Source organism: Tachypleus tridentatus, chromosome 6 (assembly GCF_004210375.1).
Source record: "Tachypleus tridentatus isolate NWPU-2018 chromosome 6, ASM421037v1, whole genome shotgun sequence".
Lineage (NCBI taxonomy): Eukaryota > Metazoa > Arthropoda > Merostomata > Xiphosura > Limulidae > Tachypleus > Tachypleus tridentatus.
Window position 1 is genome coordinate 121,301,850 of NC_134830.1, and position 18,257 is coordinate 121,320,106.

General features: G+C 31.1%; 1 protein-coding gene across 6 annotated transcripts in view; it reads left to right on the top strand.

The window, feature by feature from the left end:
- Window positions 1-18,257, top strand: part of LOC143253472 (germinal-center associated nuclear protein-like) — a 45,137-nt gene that overhangs the window by 14,866 nt on the left and 12,014 nt on the right. For 5 of the 6 annotated variants that reach the window (XR_013029648.1, XM_076507448.1, XM_076507446.1 and 2 more), the window contains exons 7-17: window positions 749-885; window positions 1,992-2,216; window positions 5,531-5,799; window positions 6,473-6,698; window positions 7,461-7,661; window positions 10,277-10,397; window positions 11,618-11,769; window positions 13,227-13,369; window positions 14,658-14,831; window positions 15,401-15,604; window positions 16,995-17,164. Coding sequence is in view for 5 of the 6 variants with exons in the window: in XM_076507448.1 (XP_076363563.1) it covers window positions 749-885; window positions 1,992-2,216; window positions 5,531-5,799; window positions 6,473-6,698; window positions 7,461-7,661; window positions 10,277-10,397; window positions 11,618-11,769; window positions 13,227-13,369; window positions 14,658-14,831; window positions 15,401-15,604; window positions 16,995-17,164 (2,022 nt within the window). In the remaining variant the exon portion in view is untranslated. The remainder of the gene's footprint in view (window positions 1-748; window positions 886-1,991; window positions 2,217-5,530; window positions 5,800-6,472; window positions 6,699-7,460; window positions 7,662-10,276; window positions 10,398-11,617; window positions 11,770-13,226; window positions 13,370-14,657; window positions 14,832-15,400; window positions 15,605-16,994; window positions 17,165-18,257) is intronic. The other variant, XM_076507449.1, reaches the window with a different exon arrangement.

The following is an 18,257-nucleotide window of genomic DNA, read 5'->3' on the forward strand; positions in this document are numbered from 1 at the left end:
AAACAATTTATAACACTGTTATAATTTTAAGCTACAAGGTAACATTGCAATGAGTAATTTTTAGTTATTATAGCCCATTATAATTTGAGAGTAACAGCCCTGATAGGATGTGACATCACAGAACTTGGTACAACAAGGATGCATCAGGTACTTCATAATCATGTGATCTGGCTGTTATTCATTATACCACATTTAAAAAAAGATAACCCCTGAATTATTACAGGGCCTATCAAGATGTTGGGAATTTAAATTTATTTTCTAAGCTATTTACACACCTGTGGGCTCAAGAGTTTTGGTCACCATGTCTGTAATAACAAGATTAAAAAAAAAGTAGTTTGTAACCTCACTACCAGGGGATTCAGTTTTCCTATTGAAAAATCGGTAATTTAACCCAATCTTTTGTATCATAGCACAGAGTGCTGTAACGTGGAAAAAAAAAACATAACATTACTTAATATGACGTAGACTATAGACCTTGATATCAAAATGCAAGTCAATAGTTAATTTGCTTCATAAAACTAGTAGTAATCTTCACCCACCAGCCCAGTTTAAAGCACAAACATATCATATAATATATTTTTCCACTCTCTTAATCAATGTCATTCAGTGCTAGAAGTTTTTTCTTTGTAATTCTGTCTTCTAAGTTTTGTATTTACTTTCATCCAGTTTGTTTTGTCAGTACATTCCTGTTTACTACCAGAAATGTAAACTAAGAAAGACTATTGTGAGAAACTGTTTAAACTTGCAGAACATCAGAAGCAGTCCGACATTGCTACAGCCCAGGCTATTGTTGGAACTTGCCCGGACATGTGCCCTGAAAAGGAACGATTCAACCGAGCAAGCAAAATGAGATTGTCTGTATTTGAAGTCAAATCACAGTGCAAAGTAAGGGCTGAAACTTTAAAATTTAACATAGAAAAATAACAGTTTTAAACTTAATGTAATAGCATCTTATTTTAACTAGAAGTTTGGGACTAATGTGATATGCTGTATCTTGACTGGCTAACTGTCAGTAAGATGTTGGTTGAAATGATTAAGGTGTTTTTTCAGATACTTGCAAGCAAATGTAAGTTACCTAGACCCTCAAACATGCTTGCATACATGCCAAATATTTCTACAGAATGTTTCTACTTAGAAATAATAATTACAATTATTTTATCAAAAATGAAATAGTATTTATTATAAATATCCTTTTAAGAAAGGCAAGTGTTAGTAATGATTTTACTTTCCCTAAACTGTGGTTTCAGTATGAGGCCTAAGTGATGAACTTCATTGTTTGAATGGAGTTTGTAATCCTGTGTTTAGCACATTGATTGGCAAATAAGAGGGTCAAAGGTTTGACAAATAATACCATTAAATAAGTATGGAGTAAAAAGTTCATAGTCCTTCCTACTATGTATTTACAAGAACCTGATAAAGTCCTTTTGGCAACAGGTGCTATTAGCTGACAATCTGTCACTTGCCCAATATTTGGAAAGGCTATACCTGAACGGTAGGGTTTTCTTTTGTGATCATTTAATCAAATTTGCATAATGTGTTATTCGGGTTGAAAATTCTACTTCTGCACCAAATTAGTTTCAAAATACAGTAGAATTAGAATGTGTAGCAATGTATTTCAGCTATTTGACAATAAGATTAAAGATTTAAGTGGCATTATGAAACTATAGGTTCACTTCAACCTTCTCCAGTGTTTCATTATGTCACAACAATACGATTCACATCTCATCTGATATATTATGCTGAAGATTATGAATTATAATTTTAAATATTTTATCTGCATATAATTCGAGTTAAGAATTGTTTTTGTGTTTGAAACATAGTGAAAAATGTTAAAATCTCAGCTAATGCATGCTCAAGGTGTAGCGTTATCATGGAGCTTTATTTTGTAAGACTTCTTAACTGTATCAGTACCAGTGTAAAACTGTTTACAAAAGTGAAAGGATGGATTATCATCCTTTCAATAATGTACTAACCATGGTAATTGTTTGAAGCCTGGAGAGAGTGGCAGCATGGATCAGCGAGCTATGGTGAAGGAATACAGCAGATCTTCAGCTGATCAAGAGGAACCTCTTTCACATGAGCTCAGACCACCAAAAATTCTGAACATGACGATGGATTATCTGTTGTGCAACATTATGGACAGGTTAAATGACAAGACCACGTCTCCTGGAGAGTGGTATGACTTTATCTGGAATCGGACGAGAGCCATTAGAAAGGTTAGTTTGTTGAATACTTTGGTAATAGATAAGTAACAGTTAAGTTTATTAGCTGTGTGCAAGACATTAGTGGTTTAAAAGCTGAATAATTTGATGATAGTTTCTTATCACCAAGAATAAAATAGTTATGTTAACTAATTGTAGTTTTTTATGAGTAATGGTTCATTTAAAGTAAGAGAAATGTATGTAGTTAGTTTTCAGCTCATATGAAGACAGCAGTATCATAATTAATTAAATTTTATCTCTAATATTTTCTGAGCTTACATTACGTATTAGAGAGCATATCTTATACATATACTTTAAATATAGATTTACCAGTAAAGTTGAAGTAGACTATAAGATTTTGAAAGACATTAATGTATTATTTGTGCCCTTAATTGACTTTAGGTTCTTGACTTTGAAGGTTACAGACTGAACACATAAATTTCTCACAAAAACTCTTAAATAAAAATACTGCAGAGTATTGCCAAGAACTGCTGGGGGTCTTCTCTTTATTTCAAATAGCAAATTATTCAGTAAGTACACCCTACTGGTAGTGAAAAAAAAAAAAACCTCAACATGGCCAGGTGGTTAGGGCACTAGACTTGCAACCTGATGGTCATGGGTTCAGAGTCACTAGCACAGATAGCCCTTGTGTGGCTTTGCATGAAATTCACAAACAAAACAGTTAACTTTCCTAAATATGAATGTAATAGGCCACTTTAACATGTTCCTTGTAACAGGTTAGGAACACACACACACACAAAACATTCACTAACGTAGATGCCACTTATCACTGAGATTCTTTTACTTGGTGATAAGAATACCACCTCTAAATATAAAACAAGTTCAAATTAGAACTCTTACAGTAGGTAACTTTTGAATTTAATAATGTTTACACCCATGATGTCGAATCTTATTAGGTAAGATCTACGTTAACAAAAGGCAGTTGAATGCAACTGTTACCCAGTGATGATTTGACACTATTTGTTGAAATGTAATTATCAAAGTCAGAACCTGTCTGCTGTAAATGTTTGTTATTGTATTATTTAATGAATTACTTCAGTAGACTTCCCACCAAACATTTCTGATACAAGTTTGTATTAGACTTGTTGCCACTATAATACTAAATGCACCAGCAGTTCCAACTTATGATCAGCTGCTCACTTATCTGCTTTTATATATACAATAGGCTTAACTTAGAAATTTTCACACAGTGCACAATGCAAGAGGAATCTCCCTCTGTCTACATATTGTGCAGTGTTTAGAAACTTCTAGAACATTCCATATAAGTTCATATACAAAATTTAAGAAATATTTAAAACATTTTATAAACAATGATAACTAACACATTTTTCTGGATTATTACATACAATTCTTCAGAAAGATTGGAAAATATTTTCCAGAATAACCTTGAATACAATAGGAACACTGGATACGGACAAAAATTTGTGACATTGCATGAAAATGTATAATCATTTATAGATATTTTATGCTCTAAGCTAGGCTCACCCCATCCTAATTTCATATGTAAGATTATGTAGGTAATATGATCACTATTGGTTGCCAGGTCTGAAGTTGTTCTAGTAATATGATTTGCTATAGACTGCAGACCTGTATTTTTTTATTCACAAACTGAAAGATTAATTTCTAAACTAAATACTCATCTTGATCAAGTGTTCTTATGTCACAAACAGCACAGAAGCAAATTTAATAAAAATTCCTATATTGATAAAGTTGGTGAACAAAAACATGATGCACTGAATACATAGTATTATTGATTATCATAGAAGCAACAATGAAATATTCAGCTGGTGACCTGTCATTCAAAATTGGAGTATGATGTCCCACGCTGTATCTGCTATATTTCTGAACTTATCTATATGATAGGAAAGCTAGTACTCACTTGTGACACGTAGTATAGATATCTAAACACTCTAACTGGCACACCTTTAGCAACACGTTAAAAAAATAAAGGTTCTACCTTCACACATAAACGTATTACTCCTTGATTTGATTGGAAATAAAGGTTTAGTTTCTTTTTAATTTCCTCCAGAGCTAAGAGTGAGCTATCTCTACTAGCCGTCCCATCTTTCCTTAAGTCATAGAGCTCCAAGGTATTGGAAATGCCCAGCATTATTTTTCAAATACTGGTATCAGTTATTCTCCAAAAACAAATGATATTGATATGTGCCCTTATAGGAAATAAGTTTAACTGGACAAAAGAAAAAAAATAGTTGAGGCCATAGTTGTATGAAATAGTACATTTTAAGAACCGTTTTCTTGTCGTTACTGTAGAACAGTGTGGTGGTTTAAGGTTAATAATTGTGAAATAAGCCACTTTTTTGTAACTTTGTTTTTCATTCTAATATTTTATCCTCGGTAAAAGAAAAAAGATTGTATCAGTTATAGTTAGAAGTGTGTGTGTGTGTGTGTATGCATGTATGACTCTTTTACTTTTTTTCTGTGTTTTAATGATTGTCGTAAAACTAAAGAATGTTTGGTTCATCTTTTAATGCTGTGGCATCTAATTGTGTTCTTGAGTAGTGTGGCACTTTTGGACCATCAGAATAAGTCAGGTTTGATACCATTACAGACTGAAAATCAAAAGTAATATCTTGAAATTTAATTGTATACTTTTATCTTCAGATATGTATCATATCCTTCTACTGAAAATAATCTAGTGAAATATATTGTTATAAGCAGCAACAAACAATACAGTTACAATATCACTTGCATTACTTGGCTGTGTATTTATGTAGTCATGCAGTTGTCAGGAAGTGTTGTTTATAATGTGTGTATGTGCATGTTACATAAATAGCACAACTCTTGACTCATCTTTATCTGAGGTTGCATGAAGGATAACATGCAAATGAAAATAGTCTGTGAAAGAGACATTTTGTGATGCACCATTTGACCACCAGAGTACTGTTCAGGTATAAATAGGCTACCTTCCCTACTCTGGTATTTAGAGCAAAAAGACACATTATAAGATTGTCTTAGCTTATGCTTGCAGAACATACAGAGCTAATTTTCCAGTAGGGTAAAAAATGGACATAACATTACTGCAACTACTACTGATTTAGTTAATAAGAGCCTGAAAGAGAAATAAGTCACTTGAGTCAGTGGTGATCAGGATAATGGAAAGATTCCTTCAGACTGGAAGTGTAGCAATTGACACTACTGGCCAGTCCTCTGATAGTCAGATGGTGTGCTACGGTGTGTGTGTCTGTCAGTGACTTTGAATACATTACCCTTTACATATCTTCCACTCTGTATGTACAATGATCACAAAAATGTCAAACTTGTACATTTCTGTTTTTTTTTATTGTTAGGATGTTACTCAGCAGCACTTGTGTGATCTTACTTCTGTTGCTCTTGTTGAAAAATGTGCCAGGTTTCATATTCACTGTGCTGCCACCTTATGTGAAGAAGACATGTCTGTGTTTGACCCTAAGATCAATAATGAAAACCTCATCAAGTGCCTGCAGACAAACAAGCACTTCTACCATGATCTCAGTATCAACAATATAACATGCCCCAATGAGGCCGAGTTCAGAGCTTATGATATCCTTCTAAGTTTAAGAGAAGGAGATGTTTTGAGGTAAGGTTTAAGTGTTTAGACAAAAGTTCTTCACAATACCACTGTTATATTATTTATAGTGCAACTATCATATAAGAAAATGGTGAAATATCTAAGTAACAGTAGATTAGTATAACACTAATGGAAAATTTAAATCCTCATAAACTAAAGATTAAGCAATTTTCTGGAATAAAAATCACATTTAATCTCATTTATTGACACTTTATTTCTTCTCAGATCAGTATGATTAGTAGTAGTGAGATCAAAATATAGCCAGTTGTGTAGCTTTTTGCTTAAGTGCAAATAAACAGGCGAGCTAAACTCCATGCACTTAACAAGTACATTTTGTGATGTTGGCTCAGTGAGAATAAACAAGTTGTTCAAAACATTTTCCTCATCCTATATTTGTTAGGATCTTTCATTTTTTTTCATTTTATTAGAGAAAAAGTAACTATTTCATGTTCACTTATGACATATATTGTACAGTTTCTCATGATACAGTTTTGTGTTAACTGTGTTGTATTGTACAGTATTTTATGATAATAAGTTTTATGTTAACTGTTGCATTGTACAGTATTTTATGATAAGTTTTATGTTAACTTTTTTGTATTGTACTGTTTCTCATGATGATAAGTTTTATGTTAAGTGTTGTATTGTACAGTTTCTTATGATGTTAAGTTTTGTTTTTTCATAGACAAGTTCAACAGTTTCGTCCTGAAATAAGAGACTCTCCACAAGTGAAGTTTGCCATTAAGGTTTTTTCAGCCATAAACAGCAACAACTATGTCCGCTTCTTTCGTCTTGTAAAAGAAGCAACATACTTGAATGCTTGTATTTTGCATCGATATTTTTATCAAGTTCGAAGCAGAGCCGGTCATGCCCTTCTGAAGGCATATTGTCTACCAAATCATACAGAAGAGGTGAATTGCTTTTTAAATTCTTAATAGTCCTAGTTGATCAAATCCTTGCATATTCATGCAAAAAGCAAAACAATATATATACATGTATAAAGAGAGAGAGAATAAGGCCTGTATTGTGACATATACTTACACTTTTAGAATGTCTGTATGTTAATATTTTTTGCCTGTCAGTAATAATTGTGCTTTGTAAAATGTCATTGTTTTTCTATAAATAATTAAATCTGATATTATGTTTTAAAGATTCACTTTTGTAGCATGACATGTTAAAGTTTTGAGGTTACATTTTGTTATAAAACAATGACGATGTACCAAATTTTCAGGTATAAAAACTGGTCATTTTATAAGAAAGTTAATAGACAAATTAGTGACAATGTACCAAAATTTCAGGTATAAAAACTCTTAAAAACTGATGCAGATTTTATGATGAGTAGTTGTACATAATTTCTGTGGTGAATCTTTTATGCTGGAGATTGTGACTGAAGTAAAAGTTTCTTAATTTTAATACAAAGTAAACAGTAAATACTGAATGTGATAATTTTCTATTATAGAATTTGTGTCTGATTAATTAATGTGGAATATAAAAAAAAATATGTTAAAGTTACACTTCAGTGGTGAATGGTAAGCTTCAGAACTTATAATGGTAAAATTTAGAATTTGATCCCTGTGATGAGCATGGCAAAAACCACTCTTTCTATAGCTTTGTACTTAATAATAAAAGAAACACATTTATCTGCTACATGTTGAGCTTTTAAATCTTTACAGTTCCCTATTAAAGAATTGAAACGTCTCTTGGCTTTTGAAAGCGAAGGAGAGGTTAGAATCTTCTGCAGCTCTTTAGGTCTGACAACAAGTAATGAATTTGTCACCCTTGACAGAAGCTCTTTTGTTATTCCAGTGACAACACCTTCTATTACTCGAGCTATCCATTTGGTGGAAAGTAAACGAACTACGTCTGTTGGAGAGGTTGGTTCAGAATTGGATGTTTCTTTACAGGCTTTGTGGGATTTACTGAATTTAAGATAGTAAATTACTGTATTTGTATTTTATACTTGTGTCATACTTTGTATTGATTTCATTCAAATAATTTCATTGTTTTATAACAAAGTTTTAAACTCTCTAAAGAACTAATTAAAATTAGTTTTATGACTTTTATTTCAACTAATCATTTTTAGTGCTTTATACTGAGCATGGTCAGTTGTAACAATTAGCATTTTTTAACTTATTTTGTGAAGCTTAGATATACCTAGTTCCCAGTTCTTGAGATATTATAATTGGGCAAGTGTGACCCAGCAATAGTATATCAGACTATTATCTGAAGTTCCATGGTTTACATCCCATTACTACCCCAAACAAAATCATTCTTTACCCTTTGAAAATGTGGGTGTGTTATAAGAGTTAGTGGTGGATGATGTTGGATAGCTATTACTTCAAAATAGGATGGCTATAACAGATAGCTCAGCTCTCAAATAACTTTGCACAACATTCAACAAACAGGCATTTTTTAATCATTTAAAAATAGGCACAGGGAAAGACCACTTTGTTAGAATTAGATCAGTGGGAATTGTTTAGAATAACTTTCTGCATTAAACTAACCAACGTGATAGAGTTTGAAGTTGGTAAAATGTATTTTATTTATTTAAACAACCTTCATTCAACATAACAGTTTGGGTTGTGTGTTTATCAGTTTCTTTCGTACACAACGTATTTTAACAATGTTCAGTTGTATTTTTGGAATTATTGTTCTGTTGGAAGATAAATCACTTCAAATTATTACGTTGTCTTCCTTACTTGGATAAACATTATAGAAGAATTTTTAAAAGATGAGTATTGAAATAAAAACTACTGTAGTTAATATGTTTATGTTTAGGAAAGAAATTCTGAAAATATGTTTTCTTGTTTAGTGTGTTAGTGCCAAGGAGATGTACATGTTTCTTTGTTAGTGTCAAGTGGATGTACACGTTTCTTTGTTAGTGTCAAGTGGATGTACACGTTTCTTTGTTAGTGTCAAGTGGATGTACACGTTTCTTTGTTAGCGTCAAGTGGATGTACACGTTTCTTTGTTAGAGTCAAGTGGATGTACACGTTTCTTTGTTAGCGTCAAGTGGATGTACACGTTTCTTTGTTAGCGTCAAGTGGATGTACACGTTTCTTTGTTAGAGTCAAGTGGATGTACACGTTTCTTTGTTAGCGTCAAGTGGATGTACACGTTTCTTTGTTAGAGTCAAGTGGATGTACACGTTTCTTTGTTAGCGTCAAGTGGATGTACATGTTTCTTTGTTAGCGTCAAGTGAATGTACACGTTTCTTTGTTAGCGTCAAGTGAATGTACACGTTTCTTTGTTAGCGTCAAGTGAATGTACACGTTTCTTTGTTAGCGTCAAGTGAATGTACACGTTTCTTTGTTAGCGTCAAGTGGATGTACATGTTTCTTTGTTAGCGTCAAGTGAATGTACACGTTTCTTTGTTAGCGTCAAGTGGATGTACATGTTTCTTTAATAGTGTGAAGTGGATTAAAAGCTTCAGAAGATTCAGAATCATTTAAAATATCAAAATTTATTGTTGTGTTAGGTAATAAACTTAACTGGCCATTTGTAAAATGAAGTAGTACTGGTGAAGTTCATTTTTTGTTCATATTGTTAAATGGCCTGAAAAGTCTGTTACAGGCCTTCTAAACTAAGATTTAAAACTATTAATTCAGCTAATTTTTATGAAAACATGAAAAGGCTTGTACTAAACAGTTGACAATGTGGTATTTTTGTATTTAGATAGTTTGTGTTTCAGAGCATATATCAGTTGTATTTCATTGGGAAGGCTTATTTATATTGCATGAGTTTGAAAAAAAACTTTAAATTCATATTCTGAAAATAAAGAAAACTGTAGTGACTAATCAATTGTTTCCAACTTTTGTCAAGTAAGAGAAATGTTTTAAATAAGAACTAAATTTAATTTTGAAACAAAAGTTGACTATTCCATTAGGTGTGTCATATTTTATTATTTCATGTAAACATCCACGTTATCAGAAAGGTGAATGTTTATAATGAAAATAAAAATGGCTGATTAAAATTTGGCTGAAAGCAGTATTTGCAGTATTTCCAAGTTGTTCAGTGCAAGAGAGTGGTATTGCTTGAAACTCATGTTAAAAATAGGTGAATTCCAATTTTGTGAAGTTAGCAAACTACATGAAAAAAAAATTCTGGGAGAAATGTACAAGACATTAAAGGAATTTCATCATGAGAAAATTTACTTGTTTCATATGACTTTGTTCCCTTTAGCTTAAACTTGCCACAATGAAACAACCATAAGTAAGAGAAAAATTTAACTTTATTTTGTTAAAGGTTTTGTTCTCAGTCAGTCTAAAATATTCAGTATTCTCCAAAAATATTATTGTAACATGTTTTTTAAAAATCATTTTTATAATTTTTCATTATATAAGAGTTTGAACTTAATGGTGTATGGAAAGTGAATATTATTTTGTGAGCACCAACATAGTTAATTTACCCTTGCAGTAGATGTTGATTGTATGTACAAAAGCATTAATTTGTTGTAGTTTGTTTCATTCATAATGTTTAATGTCTATAGGTGGTCAATGGAAACCCTCTACCTCCCAACCCGTACCTATCTTATGAACCACATGACAGTTTCGATTCAGAGGGACGTTTAAAACTGGAAGCTTTTGATGCATCTGACCAGAGTTGTAAAGGTAAAGGTTAACTTTTAAAGAAACAGTTATAACAGTGGGTGGTGAAAGGTTATCCAAAACAAATTTGTATTACAAATTTAATATGTGATTTTTTTTTTTTTCTTGGAGTAGGGATGCAGTCTTCATGTTGTATATTAGAATATTATCCACATACTTACAGGTACCACCCATATAACTTTTGTTAGGTAACTAGGACTGTAGTCGTAGGTATCTAAAATACTTTTCTTATGTAGCTTAAACCATTGATCCTCGTGAATTATATTTCTTTATATATTTAGGATTGCAGTACAAGGTACATTTAAGATTGGGTATATTAGATGTTTTTGTTATGTAGCTGGGACTTTGGTTCAAAGTGTAGTATGTGTTTTGTTATGTACCTAAGACTACAGTCCTGGATATTTTAGATGTTTTGTTATGTATCTAAGACTAGTCCTGGATATATTAGATGTTTTGTTATGTACCTAAGATTATAGTCCTGGATACATTTGACGATTTGTTATGCATCTATGACTGTAATCCTGTGTATATTAGATGTTTTATTATGCATCTAAGATGCAGTCCTGGGTATATTAGATGTTTTGTCATACATCTACGACTACAGTTCTGGGTGTATTAGATGTTTTGTTATTTATCTAAGACTACAGTCCTGGGTATATTAGATTTTTTTGTTTTCCAGTAGTACAGCAGTAAGTCTATGGATTTACAACCTTAAAATTAGGGGTTCAATTCCCCTCGGTGGGCTCAGCAGATAGCCCGATGTGGCTTTGCAAAAAGAAAACACACTCCTCTACTTTTTTTTTTTAAATAAGTATTGATGGCCATTCCCGAAGACAACATAAATTCTGTATTAAGAATACTATCTACTCTAATGATATTACAATTAGGGTTTAAAGTTTGAAATTGAACTGGTTTTACAAAATATATTTCTGAATTTGCTACAGTTGGTTCAGTTATATATGTTGATGTCTTTTTCATGGTAAAAAATAAATAATGCATTGTAAGCAACCAAGCATACTTTCTGACATCAGTAGTCTAGCTAGATTTACTCCATAATTATTCTGTAGTTTAGTAACATTCTGTAAATGTTTATATAAGTGAACTTGCATATTTCTAATAATGTATGACATCCATAAAAATGTTTTACTTTCTTTTAGTAGTTAAATTATTTTTAATAATACATAATGTATAAGTATTGAGTTTTTTCTTTGTCTTTCTTTAAGTTTCAGCACTAGTTAACAACAGTCAGACAACAACTGAAATCACAAAACATGTTCCTGAATCAACTGCATCTCATTCTAATGCAAGGTTTGAGCCTGTAGTCACAAGAGAAGAGACATTTCACCAAGCACCACCTTTTATTTATAATAATGAGGTAACTGGACTACTATTTAAAATATATAACTTTACTGTAAATGAAAGAATACAGTCAAAATTTCAATGGTTATTTAGTTAAGGTTGTTTAGATGAAGAAAATATTGTTATATATTTCTGGAATTTTGTGTTTCACTTGTACCGTATGTAATGGATGACAGAGAGTTTGATCTTTATTTCTGTTTGTGATTATGTGAGATAATGTTTCAATAAAACAAACTCAATTTGTAATTTAAATATAACATAACATAATTAAGGTTAAATACAATGAGTCTAATGAGCAAAATATAATATTTATGCAATTGTAATTTAGATTTTTAATTGACAAAACATGCAAAATGGTTTATGACTTTGAAAAAAGTTTTTTTCTAACAGTAACCATATAGATTCAGTCTTCATTGTGAACTGTGTATCAACCTACAGATTGTACTTTGCCAGTATTAATAAGAAATAAAAATGAAAATTAAAGGGACATGGAATTAAAAAAAAAAAAACAACTTGTTGCTAAAACTGAAACACAGTGAGAATTAACTAGATATAAGACTAATGCATGAAACCTAAGATTTTTTTCCCTTCTTGATGACAAATCGTTTAAAAATGTTAACCAATTTGTAATTTCTTATGGTATTTTTAATCCTAGAATTATCAGTGAGGTTTGTATACTTGCTTTTGAAACATAATTTCATTGACCAAGGACATTGATTTGGAGCTGGATCATTCATAAAATATTTTTGTAGCCCACCTGAAGAAAAATTTGACACTATCCCAATTTTAATTATTTGTACAGGAAATTGCTTGTGAGTCTATGCTATGTGATTTACTCCTAAAAAGAAACTAACTAAAAACACATTCCATGTTGTTAATATGCTCACTAATAACTGTTTTACCTAGAAAAGTAGTGACTTTATTCTATTTGTTTCTGTAAGTTCTCTACATGGAGTATTTTAACAGGCTAAAACATAATTACTGAATATGGTGACACACACCTTTACTATACTGAATATAAACAAATTTATTATGTTATTTTTAATATTCTGTGGTATGACTGCTAGTACGGTGCAGTACTTTTGTTGTTTATGATCTTGTGTTTAATTTTCTGTAGTACAAATGCTAGTACAGTGAAGTACCTTCCATGTATACCAAAACTTTATTAATATTTGCTACAATGATATAGAGTAATTGCTTTCATTTACAACTAAACAAAGTATATTATTATATAATGCAGAGCAGTTTTTAAAACTCAGCTGTAATACATTTAAAGCTAGAAGATTACTTTCTGCCTTGATATATCCAATAAAATATCCTTTGTATAACACTGCAATTATATATGTATTTATATATATATATCATGGAGTAGTTTTTACAGTTACATAATTTACCTGTTTTTGATTCTCTGTATAGTAAGAGTTCACACAGATTATCGGTAAGATTATAAGTTCTGTTTTTTTTCTGCTTTAGACAGTTAAAGATGTTACTCGAGATTTATGCATAGAAGTAGTAATGAAGTTGACTACTGATATCGCACAAGAGACAGTTATGGATCAAAACACTTTTCTTATTGGTAATTCCCTACTGGAAGAAAGTTGTTCATTGATGAACAGGTAAGATGCTTTAAAAATCAGAATATGCTTTTAATACATACTTACAGATGAAGTAAAATATATATATTGTGCAGATTACAATAATAGGATATTTAAACTTGGAAATGTACAAGGTTGAAGAGTGTGGCTTTTTAATGTTACATGTACATTACAAGGGTAGAAAACCACAGTTCACTGATGGGTAGGACACTACTATCAGTGTAAAATAAGAAGGTTGTAGATTAAGGTTTAAACCACAGTTCACTGATGGGTAAGACACTACTATCAGTGTAAAATAAGAAGGTTGTAGATTAAGGTTTAAACCACAGTTCACTAATAGGTAAGACACTACTATCAGTGTAAAATAAGAAGGTTGTAGATTAAGGTTTAAACCACAGTTCACTAATGGGTAAAGCACTACTGTCAGTGTAAAATAAGAAGGTTGTAGATTAAGGTTTAAATCCTTGTTCACTAATAGGTAAGACACTACTATCAGTGTAAAATAAGAAGGTTGTAGATTAAGGTTTAAACCACAGTTCACTAATAGGTAAGACACTACTATCAGTGTAAAATAAGAAGGTTGTAGATTAAGGTTTAAATCATAGTTCACTAATGGGTAAGACACTACTGTTATTTACTGGCTAAATAGTGGTATAAATTTTGTCCTTTCAGCCAGTCGTGTTATAAAATTCAAAGATAATCCAAGATTAGATTAAACTACTAGATGACAGCAGCAAAAAAGTGATAAAATAATGAAAGATTAGAAAAGAAAATATCACATTTATTACCCTATGACAGGCTACAACTGAGAAAATTATATTTCTATGTTGACAGGCAGTAAAGACAAATATACCTTTTAGTATCTAAGTTGTCTTTTTACATTTATTAAAAATTGTTCAGTAGTGTATTCACATGTTTTATTTTATAATTTGTATGCTTCTCATTAAAAAAAGAATTAGCTTTGATTTTGAGTATTTAGTGTTTTTGATGTCAGGGTTTTGATATCTAACCTCTAACAGTTATTATGATGGAAAGTACCATGACAAACTTCATTTTATGAAATGTTTCTTTGGTGAAGTAAGTAATTTCTTTCACTGTATGATTGTGGATTCATTTTGTAAGTAATAGCATTATTGGATTCTTTATTTCAATTAAAAGAAACTTGGTTATGAAGGTACAAAAAATCTTATCTGACAATTTTGTCAAAAAGGAGAACTATTTATTGGCTAATTTTGGGTAAGTAGTTATATGGGTTATCACACAAACTGCCTCAGTTGATTTTGTATGTTTATCTTCTTTACGACTTCAGAGAAATATGTAAAGAAGTTATCAAGGTAGAAATGGAACTAAAACAGCATGAGCAAGCAGTGGCAGAAGCAGAAGCCCAAAAAGAACTGGAAGAAAGGAAAGAGAGAGTGACTGAAGTTATATGTAATGAACTGATTGACAATGTATATAAGGAAGATACACACAGTCTTGTTAAGTAAAGTTTCATAATACCATCTTTTATCTAACATATTATATGTTATAATCACAGTGATAATTATCAAGCAAGTTCTGTGATTTGTGCTGAATGTTACTAACATTGAAATTAATGTAGATAATTATGAAACAAATTCTGTTATTGGTCCTTAATATTAATAACACTGAAAATAATGTAGATAATTGTGAAACAAGTTCTGTGATTGGTCCTTAATATTACTAACACTGAAAATAATGTAGATAATTATGAAAAAAATTCTATGATTAGTCCTGAATGTTGCTAACACTGAAAATAATATACAAATCCACCATTGAAAGTTTTTCACCTAGTTTATTCATGGTTTTTTAAGTATGCACAGAAAATTTAAAAATAAACAATTATTTTTAGGTGAACATTTTTTTAACAGCTGTGACTTCATGTCAGTAAAAAAAAAGTTTTAAGGTTAAATTTCTGAATTATAGTTTTTTCATTACGAATGTATTCGTCTTAATTGTACCTTTTTACCATGCAGATCTTTGTAAATAAACTTTTGGCATGCTGTAAAAAAACTGACAAAATATTTTGTGCAGGGACACAGTAGAAGAAGAGAGTGTCATACTGAAAGAAAAGCTTAGCAACTTATCAATGGAGATTATTTTGGAAGATGTTCTACCAACCCTGTCATTGTCTTGTGCAGAAACAATATATGCTGAAGAACTAGCATCTTGGAAACAAAATCTTGCTAAACTAAAAAAGAAGGTGGAGATGATTCAACTCAGAGGGAAAGTTTTAAGGTAAATGATTTGTGGATAAATTAAAGTAATTAGGGTAAACAAATCACCGTATGTTTGCAAAACAAGTCTTAATTTCTTCACAGTTATATTCCTCCACATTGAAGCCAGAGACATAGCAGTTTCTTGGATAAATACAGTTGGAATCGAGACCTTAACTAGATGAAAATTTTCATGTTGCTAGTCAAAGCCATTGTTTTTTCTTTTATGTTAAACTTTGTTTTATTTATACTGTCACTGAGATCACATTCTAATTTTCCCTATTGGCCATGTTTGAGACACACACACACACACACTATAGATAGTAAATATGAAAGTTTAAAACCTTACAACTCTCCAGAAAGTACTTAACCAGAGCACAGATAATGATTTAATTTCTGGTTCTAAATGTATGAACCAAGGCAGTAATCTTAATATGCAATCTTATGTGAATATTACATGTGTTCTGTAATGAAGGACTGGTTTAACAATCTGTTTATATTTTAATACAAGGGCAAATAATCTAAACTAAACATGTTGATCCAATTAATTGTGGAATCAGCGTCAACTCCGCAATGCGACACTGAAAGTTTGTAAACTATATATATATTGGTTAGAACACAGTTAGTAACTGGTTAGAAACTTTTCAAACTGTGACACCTTGATTGAAACCACAATGTAGCTCTAATAATCCTAAGTATTTAACTGTATAAAAGTAGGTACTTGAAACTTGGGTATTATCCAACAGTTGATCACGTACAGACAAGGGAATGCATTTAGAGAAATCATATATGTGTGTGTTTGTTTTAAATATGCAATGTTTGTATTAAAAGTGATAATGTGGTGAGAAAAACTGTTGTGCCATAAATGTATCAAATGTTTAGTATTGTTTATAAAGTTGATTGTTTTATAGTAGAAACATCTTGTCTATTGTGTCATGTGTTATTGCGAGTGTGTTTGTTTCACTTGTAATTCATTTTCTGTTGGATCTTAGATATGACTGATGAAGTTAAAAATATTTCAGTTAACCAAGCTGACTACAAGTTTCTGTTTGTACAATATAAATTTAAACTTCCTGCTGTGACCTTTGTTTCTATTTATTAACTTAACAACACACTTCCCAACAAAGAAGTGTGTTTAATTTAGTTACATTATGCTTACTGGTTCTAGAAAAGTCTTAGAATTTTATGAACTGAAAGTTTGAACGATCTGTTTGTAAGTTATACCAATGCTTCTTTGTTCCAAATAACTGGTAAGGAGTATTTAATATTCTAATATAATTTTTAACAGTAGGTACAAAACTAAGCTGTATGTTAAAACTCCAGTTTCCTGTGGAACACTTCTTCTGATATGTAATTAAACTGGTCATCAATTTAGAATTTTGTAAATATAGATATTTTTCTATCCTCTGTAGGTGGCGGAAGTTGTGTGCAACTCGACGTCGACTGGAATATGCTCGGATGACTTTCCCAGCATGTCCGAGGATGTTGGGATCATCTTGGGATGGGACTAGTGGTCAGCACATGTGTTCTGAAACATTTGTTACAGTGTATGAAAGGAGACGAAAAACATCACATCTCTTAGGTATGTCATTAAACCAGGTAGATTAAATCTAGAGAAACATTAATGATGTTTCTATATATCTGTGCTTATACACTTGTAGATTTGATAATGGTCATTCTTGTCTACAGATGCATTAACTATGATAAAAGACAACATTTGATCTGGAGTTAAATATAGAAATAATATTAATTATAATATGAACTTATCAGTGTTCCTTCTACTTAATATTACTTAGGCTAAGTTTTAAAACTGCACTGAAAATATTACATCAAGTAAATCAGTCCTTAACTGTTTCTTATGACAGATGTGAAATAGATTACATTAATATAATGAAGGGTATTAGCTGTGAAACAAAACCAAAACCATCATTTACTGCCTTAAAAATGAACTTGAACAGTAAAAATTAACTTTCCCCACATTTGGAGTTAAGATATGGACATCTCACATTTAGATTTGATATTTAGTTTTAAGTTGTCATTGGTTTAGCTACAGCATTTATTTCCTTTTTTTTTTAAATAAAATCTCAACTATTTATTGGTAAACAATTTACTTAAAATCACCAGGAGATTCATAAACCTGACTTTAAATTTACTGGCATCAGGCAGGTTTTCTCCTGAGAAGAATTTAAAAAAGAGTAAGTCTTTTGTTGCTACATTTATAGATAAATAAATTTTCTGGTTCCAAGTTTATTCATAAACTAAAAAAACCCAAACACACACACATACCTGGCTTGGATCTTTTTAATGTCACAACCTTTTAAAGTTGTGCTTTCAAAATGTAATTAAACAACTTTATTATTGATGTATGTCAATAAACTTGACATGAAAGTATAGTTGCAAATCATATTTTTAGAGTACCAAAGTGTTAACTTGTTAATTAATTAAAAACATTTTTGTGTTAATCCTCAATAATTATTTGTTAACTTCAGTAATAAACTTCTGCAGTTTTCAGTTAATCCGAAACATGAACTATACACAGTTACAAACAATAAACTGAAGTCTAACTTCCTATCTGTTAGATTTGATGACATACCAATAAATTTGTAAAACCCACCAAGGGTTGTTAACAATCAAATTTACATGGTTGATGGACATGTTATTAAGAAATGGTAGGA